Consider the following 8,325-nt stretch of genomic DNA (forward strand, 5'->3'; position numbering starts at 1 on the left):
TGGCTAGGACGACTGGTTTGCATGGGTTTTTTTTCCAGGGTTCAAGCTATTCAAACAGGTCAAAGCAATAAAACAGAAAGTCGATCCGTACACGGAGGTGAACGGTCAAGGCGGGTCAAAGCATTAAAAAATAGTTTCTATTTTGATTTTAAAAAAGGTTTTTGAACCCGACGAGTCATTTGTGTATGTCTAGTCACCAGAGATACGATCAAAAAACATCAAAAGGTTATATAATAGGTAGGCGTATATATACTGGATAAGGTGGGGATATCACCTTTTTTCCTCCGAGCTGTGGGTTATTGGGAATTACCCAGGGCAAACGCAAATAGTTTCCAACATTTTAAAAAAAGGAAAGAAATTGCAAACGATTCTTTTGAAATTTTTTTTTTCTTTTTTTTTAATGATTCGACGAAAAGGAGCCATGAAATTTTTTCGTTTTTTTTCTTATCGTTTGTAAATTGCCAAAGTGAATTAGGCATAATGGAATAACACGGTATCTTTTTATTTATTATTTAGATGGTCTCACTCCGAGTGTCGCGTCTAGATTACAGACAAGCGCACAGCCGAGTCGATTTCCCTCCCCGACACAAAAGTCTCCGCAATTCCGCTTTTCCTACTCACACGACCGCAGGAATCCGCACGGCGCTGGTACGTCTGTTGTTCAGTCCACAAAAAGTTTATTCAAGTGTTTTGTTTGAATGGTGTGAAAGAAACAACTGATCACTCGTATTATTGACAACTGTGGTTCGAAATGGAGCGGCGGATGACATTAAGTGGCCATGTTCCGTCTTTGTCTCTCATTCCGTTGGGGACTTGTCACAACGGCAAATATTACATCGACGGCGAATGTCTGGGTAAGCAATTCATTTATTTTTCTTTACTTTAAAAAACATAATTAAACGTGGAATATAATAAGCACCAGATTCTATGTCACAACACCAGCTGTGCAATCAAGACGTGTTTGTGTGATTCACAGCACCCCCTAACATTTATTTACTAATAATCTATTTCCACTTCTATCCGCCAGTTGGCCTTGTAGCTAAATAATTGGTTTTCCGGCCAACTTTTTCTTTTTTCATTTAATGATGTCATCACCATCATCTCCTCAACTCGACGACACGAAATACTAAGCTCAAAATGTTGTTTTTTATTTATTTCTTTCTATAAATACCAGTTCATCTTGAAGAGATCAATTTCAAATTGGAAAACGAGGATCCCACTACCCGCCCACTTCGGTGCGCCCTCGCATTCCTGGACATTCTCAACAAGGTATAATAGAAAATGAATTGACTAGATTACAATTCCACCAAACTAACAATTAATTTATGTGTGTAGGATCTGATCCGATTCTTATCAACAGCCAGGATCAGCCCAGTATTTTGAATTCGACAATCAAGTATACAAGAATTCGAAAAATTATACAGTTTATACGGTATTACTCGGAAAGTAGTTTTTTTTTTAAATGTTGTTTGGTTTCCCTGTCTTTTCTTTCAATAGATTATTGGCTGAGCTAACTACACCCCTAGAATGCCTGGGAATGGTCGGTGTAGCGACTCGATCCAATCAGAGCAGCACGGCAACGCAACAAGTTGTCATCTACAAACTGACTCAGCTGCTCTGCAATGCCAAGGAATCCTTTCTGGATGGTGGTGGGGCCATGCTAGCCGTTCTCCGTCGCGTTCGCCACACCCTAAAAAATGTAAAAATCGTCCTAATCGATCCCGCTCAGGTTATTTTATCCTTTTAACCAAAAAACATTTTCCAACCGAATCACCAGGAGCCATTGTCGAGCGATGATAACATCTCTGTGAATCATTCCCTGTTACTCATTCGCAATATCCTGCACGCTCCCGAACGACCAACTCAGATGGCGGACAAACGACAAGATCAGCAGGACCAACTTGTGCGGATTTTATTGGCCCAGGGACTAAATCGTCTCCTCATCAGCTTACTGGCCTGCTCCCAAAGGCGCCCAAAGGGTGAACTAATTAATTACATCACTTGAAATCTTTTATTTTCCCGCGTCTAAAATTAAGGTAGAAGAATGAATCAGCTGGGCGGAGAGGTAAATTGAAATTCGCGGAACGACGTTTTAAAATTTAATTTCAAAAGATCCTGTACAGAAATGTACTGTTTACGGTTGATACTTTAATTTGCTATAATAATATTAACAATAAGTAAAAGAGTGAGATAATTTCAAATGGTTTTCCAGAAAAATAATGTACGAGATGTTACAGCTATAACGAGCAACTTAATCCATCGTATTGATTTTTTTGCCTTTAACCCCCCCCCCCCCCCAGACATAGAGTCGTTATATACAGCACGTCTGCACCCGTTCAACGTCTAGTCTCTTAAATAATTAATTGCATTCGATTGTGTCGTTATTAAATGAAAAACAAAACAAAAAAAACATTTGTTTATATCGGATTACCGTTTGGCAGTCTATTATAACAGTTTTCTTTTTAATATTTGCTGATAGGACCAATGGATGGTGACAGTTTTGCAGCTCATTTCTCTATTGTACAAGGATCGACCCGTTGAAATTATTTTACAACTTTTGGATGAAAACTGCACTCATCTTGAGCCGGAATTCTACTTTGACGAACAAAATCAATTTGGTATTAAAACTGAGAGCAAATGGCACGACAATTATGTAATTTGTTTCTACCTGCGCCAATAGATAAAACTCGACGATCTAGTCAGCAAAGTACGTCCAGCGGCTTCCACTCGGAAGCTTCAAACGCGACAAAAATGACATCACCAAAGGTTACGGATTCAGTGATGAGGAAATCCAATCGAAGAAAAAGTTTTTCAGGAAGTCAATCTAGTGAGTAATAAATTGGAAAACCTTTGAACATTTTATATTTGACATCCGCTTTTCTCGTTTCCCTTTTTTACAGGTAAATGCGGAAGTTCGTCGTCTTCCGCATCATCTCAACTTGGCGGAACTAAATACTTAAAAAAGTAAAATAAAATAAATAAAAATTTGCATGGGAAACGCCATATGACTCAAATAACCTCTGCTCTCGGTATCCAGGAGTTTTAAAGGTTCCAAGAAATCAGAGAAAAGTTTGAAAAAGCTTAGCAAATACAAACTTGGACGTCGAGTGGAGATGAAAGGCAACGTCGTCGAGTACAAACCAACGGATGAAAGTACTTTGAATCTCCTGAAAGGATTTACCATCAATTTCATCCGGCAAGGTAATAATAATCCGCTATAGCGTATATCAATCAAAGTTTAAAATTTTAAACTTTCTTCTGATAGGCTACAACACACTGGTGGGCCAATTGCATCAACAGATGCTGAAACAACAGGGCGACGCCCACCTCCAGCTGCTGGATAAGTCGCACTTTCTCTGGCTCATTTCTTATTTCCTTCCCATCGCCTCCCGGTTGGAATTGAGCGTGGAACACTTGAAAGACGTCTTAACTATTGATGTCCTGTGTTATCTGACGTGGGAAGCTGTTTGTCAGACGGAAGAACTAGAAATTTATGCGTTTCAACATTCAACATTCGATTTGAAACCGTGCGTGAGGCGCTTGCATTTGTGCGTGAAAGCAATTCGTGAATATTTGAAAACACTGGAGAGATTTTCTCGTCCTTCGACGTCTAGAAATGCAAATGCACCGAAAAATTTTATTACTCGACTGAGCGGTTACGTGCCAGCGATTCGGGACCTCCGTCAACTCTTTTTGCTCCAACTCCGCCAATTCGATCCTGTCGTTCAAAGTCGTCGCTATCTACTCGACGTCACCAGGTGCTATCTACTCTATGTATTCAGATATTCTTATGTTATTATGAATTATTTCTTTTTTTTGTACTATTTTTCTTCACTTTCTCGTTGAGCTCATTGTACATACATACAACAGAGAAATTAACTTCTTGAAATAATCGAATCGTCCGTCTTTTTATTGTTCAATACTAAATGGTTTTGGCTGAACTGCTGTTGAAATCGTTAAATTTTATTTGCAAATATATTTAGACGTCGACACCCATCAAAGATTTGCACATTCGGCAGAACCAACAAAGCGATTGATTAATTTCGATCCGTTTTCAATTAGGAATTAACTGAAATCAAAGCAAATGTTGTCAGTGAAGGAGAAATATCTTCTTCAATGAGATATCCATTAAAGTGGGTGTAACTATTGCCATGAAGTGTTACCCCCGGGGGAAATCAGCGCAATCTCCAACCAAATTTGATCGCCCGCTTGCAAACTTAAAGTTGATTGCAGAGAAAACGATTCGTATTCATTTGGAGTGTTGGACTGGTCGGCCAAACCAAACGACATAGGATTACCGTTCTTCCTCAGAACTACCCACATAGTAACCAGAGATTAAGTCGGCGGGAAAGTGGCAACTCCGGACACGACGAATAAATATTTGCCCGGGCGAGGTGACATGAAAATTCCCGTCATTTCGTTCAATGGCTCCTCCAACATTCAGTTCCACAACGCCGAATGGAACTGGAACTCCAATTTGAATAAAAGGTGCGCCTTTCTTGGCGTAGAAATAAGTTGGTGATGATTTGACATCTTCAAATCCGATCCAGCACTGGAAACCGTTTGAATAAGAAAAAAAGACAAATGAAAGTTTTGGAACGTTTCAATCATCACATTTGAAATTACCCGCGTCATTTGATGACTTGGTAAAATCACAGTAGACCCTTTCCACCGTTTTAGCTCCCACGACGGAATATAATCCGCTCAAGGTGTGTCCCATCCGCCAGAGGTCTTCGCACGACGTTGGCATTCCAGTGACGGCCACTTGGCCGGTACATTCGAAACGTCCTAGTTGATGAATCCCGGACGAAGTTTCCAGTTAAGTTCGGCCATAATTGAGTCTCGTGACGAGCAGAACTTCCTTATCAGTGACGACTCCTGAATATTTCAAATAATAATCATAGATTAAATTTGTCGAGGAAATTATAGTTCTAATGCCGTCATCGGTTAATTGCACTGGTGCGGCAGAGTCGCAGTTGCATTTGCTGGAAGAATCGACGCAATTTCCAACCAATCCGCACTGGCAAAGATGAACGTCCGTGTTGCCACCGGCCCAGAAAGTTTTAGCAATTTCTGTCGTTCCACCAGGCGTATGTTATGGTTTTGAGCTCAAGCGTTGCAAAATTGCAATCGTACTATTTAATGAGACGCTATAGCTTAAGTTTACTGGACAAAAGTAAAATGACGTATTACTTTAATTGATTGATGGCATTCGGCGGAGAGTTGAGCCAGCGCTGAAATTTATCGACTACTGGCGTTGTGATTGATCGTCCTGGAATAACATCCAGGATCAGCGCAGTGTCCAACATCCATGACCGATTCACTGTCGTGCGGAATAGCAGTCGATCCTGGAGACATACATAAATTCAGGTTCAAATTTTATTTGTGACAAAATTAAATTACCTTTCGCCATGTCACAGTAGACGTAAATCGGGTCATCGCCAACTCCTTGTCCGTCAGGATCGATCCTGTACATGCCGGAGCTCAGCGATGGATCTGCTGCCCGAGCCTCTTGACAAGTTCTGGGCAAAGAATTTTTAACGGAAAATTGACTTGTTGTTTGACGTTGCAGAACAATTTCTAGCCGAGTCAATTTCTCCACTAAAATATCCTGTTGATCATATTGTTTCAAAATTTATTTTAGCGGATTATTAAGTCATAGCGCTAATGAGGGAACCTACGTGATGTTGAACTTTGGTTTCTAGTTGAACATTCTTTGTCGCCACAACTTCATTTAAGCTTACCTTTCGAAATAATACAAATAATAGGCCTACAGTCAAATAATATAGGCTAAACAGCCAAACTTACGTAATTTTCAGTTAATCGTTTCACTTGGTCGTTAGCTTGACCTACATCGGCTACTTGGAGATCTTGGAACCTTGTTTTCGTCCATTTGTCGATTCTTCACAGCAATAAAAACCATAAAAAGAAAAATCGAAATGATTTGCTTCACTTTCTCGATATTGGTGGAATTTGCACAAAAATAGTTCAATGATTTTTAAAAATTCTGCCAACATATTTCTCAACGAATCTGTATAGCTCTTCAGCAGTCGAAAAAAGGTAAACTATTTTATTCGTCAACCGAAAATGAAATTACTACGCGGTTTCTCCAGCCCTGATAAAATACTCGACTGTTTTCCCAGCGACACCACAATATAAAGGAAATTGGTAAAATGGTTCATTGCAATCAGTAACGATATTTTCTGGTCTTGAATAAACGCTAAATAATTGAAACACTGTTATTACGAAACTAGACCTCCAATTGAATAATTGAATATGTTACATAAGATGCCCCAAAATCTGCAATACTAACCTCCTAAAATTTGATTTCACCATTCTAAACTTGTTTTCTCTCTTATTAATTATTATTACCAGCAAATGACATAACTCACACAACAAAAACACCACGTCCTTTTATTACGTCAAGAACTTGTCTCAGCTAGAGATTTTCGCAAACTGTTCATGTCTCGAACCAAGTCCACACTCATCAACGGTGGGTGGATTTCGTTAAGAAAAACATCTTGGCATCTTGGCACGTGTCGTATATAACCGACCTTCAACTTGGCCCCAAAAACAAAAGTCCAAGTCTAGAGAATTCCCAGACGATAATTTTTCCGACGTGTGTGTGTAAGGTAGACGTGGTTTCGTGGAACGGACATTTTTCCCCAATCGATCAACTCAACTAAAGAATCGATTCCAACTGACATCCACTTTATTTATTGGCTGGTTTTGATTTTGTACGGTGGTGACGTCAGCGTGACGTCAATCCTATCCTTTTTTTCTGGTATAAAAACACCCTTCCGGACGACCCCCAAACAGCTGTTTATTATATCAAAGTTTATAACATCTCGTGGGGCTCACGTCAGAAAACGTCCATTGTCCAATCTTGTTAGAAGTTCACATCCAATAGTGCCGATAGTACCTAGTGAAATGTCGACGACTACTAGCCCGAATGTGCATCAGATTTTCCTGGCCGTCCACCGCGGATTGATCGGCCATCTACGCCGAGTGCTGGAGAAAGATGGCCGGATACTCAAGAACCTGTGCGAATGCAACGAGCAAAGTGAGACGCCATTGCAGGTGGCCATCCGAGAGCGACAATTCGCAGTGATTGAGTTTCTGGTCCAGTTGGTCAAGGATCACATCCAAATCCATTGCCATCCGCATTCCAGGTGGGTCAGGTGCATGTCGCCCTTTTCCTGGGATAAAATCAATGTGGAATCGTTCGCCATCGGGCCGGCCGAGTTTGGCAAGGAATTCACCCAGACGTTCGTCCTGCCGTCAGCCGACGTGGCCATCCTGCAGGACATGGCCAGCAGCAATCGGATCGGCATCTTCAAATTGATCGAGTACCTGATCGACGTGGCCGATGACGACACGTCCTGGTTCGAATTCTTCCTCAATTCGATGGTGGCCAGTTCGATGGACAGGGCCCAGAAGATCATCGCCCTGGAACTGATGGGCTCGGCTTTTATTTTAAAAATTCGACTGGCCGATGAGCAGTTCGAGCCGGACGAAATTTCCGGCGGACTGCGCGGGTTGCAGTGCTGGAAAAAAGCCCTGGAGCTACGCAATTCGACGGCCAATGGCCGCCTATTGATGCCCAAGATCCCGCACGTCCTGTCCAGCGCCGCTCGCAACGCCCTGGGCGATTCGGCCGAAGTGACGACGCCGGAACAATTGCAAGAATTGGAAAATCAATTGAGACGTCACGATCGACGATCGCTCATCACCGATCAGGCCTTTCTCGTCATCCAGCGGACGTTCGCCCAGCGCCAGCTGGGCGCCGAGCCCAATCTCTTCCATCTCAAAACCCTGCTGGACTACGGCAAACAATTCAAAACGACGGGCGATCATTTCTCCAACACGGAAATCCATTACGGCCGAGCGATCAACATTTCGCTCATGATTATGCAGCAGTTCAACCGGGCCGATTTCCCCAAATGTTTCCAGGTTTTCGTCGAGGCTTTCCTGCTCTTCGCCAACGTCCTGAACGGACTGGGCCGCAAGACGACCAACAACGCCGAGCGGATCAAAGAGCTGACGTTCGCTCACGTCCTGGAAGCGATCACATTCGGCTTCATGATCGCCACCAATTTGATTTTATTGCCGCCGATCTGCGATCAGCACACCATGTGGCAATCGATGGTCATGAGGAAAATCTATTTGCTGATGGTCACCCTGTTCAAAATGATGCCCAAACTCGATCCGCCGGAAGGCGAACGACTCTGCCGAGTTCTCGGCAATTTCTTCCGCGTCGAGCAATTGCGCAACGGATTTTCCAGCATGCTCCACCTGGCCGTCGAGGGCTTCGTGTCGGCCAGG

At 42.3% G+C, this 8,325-nt stretch overlaps 1 protein-coding gene across 1 annotated transcript; it reads left to right on the forward strand.

Annotated features, from left to right (window-relative positions):
- The first annotated feature begins 751 nt into the window (after positions 1-751).
- LOC124337706 (protein timeless-like) lies at positions 752-3,863 on the forward strand. The gene is made up of 7 exons (XM_046791739.1): positions 752-854; positions 1,336-1,396; positions 1,498-1,699; positions 1,778-1,967; positions 2,478-2,618; positions 3,049-3,201; positions 3,266-3,863. Exons 1-7 carry the CDS (start codon positions 752-754, stop codon positions 3,844-3,846), a joined length of 1,431 nt encoding a protein of 476 aa, XP_046647695.1. The 3' UTR covers positions 3,847-3,863.
- The last annotated feature ends 4,462 nt before the right edge of the window (positions 3,864-8,325 follow it).

The sequence above is a fragment of the Daphnia pulicaria genome, chromosome 4 (assembly GCF_021234035.1).
Source record: "Daphnia pulicaria isolate SC F1-1A chromosome 4, SC_F0-13Bv2, whole genome shotgun sequence".
Lineage (NCBI taxonomy): Eukaryota > Metazoa > Arthropoda > Branchiopoda > Diplostraca > Daphniidae > Daphnia > Daphnia pulicaria.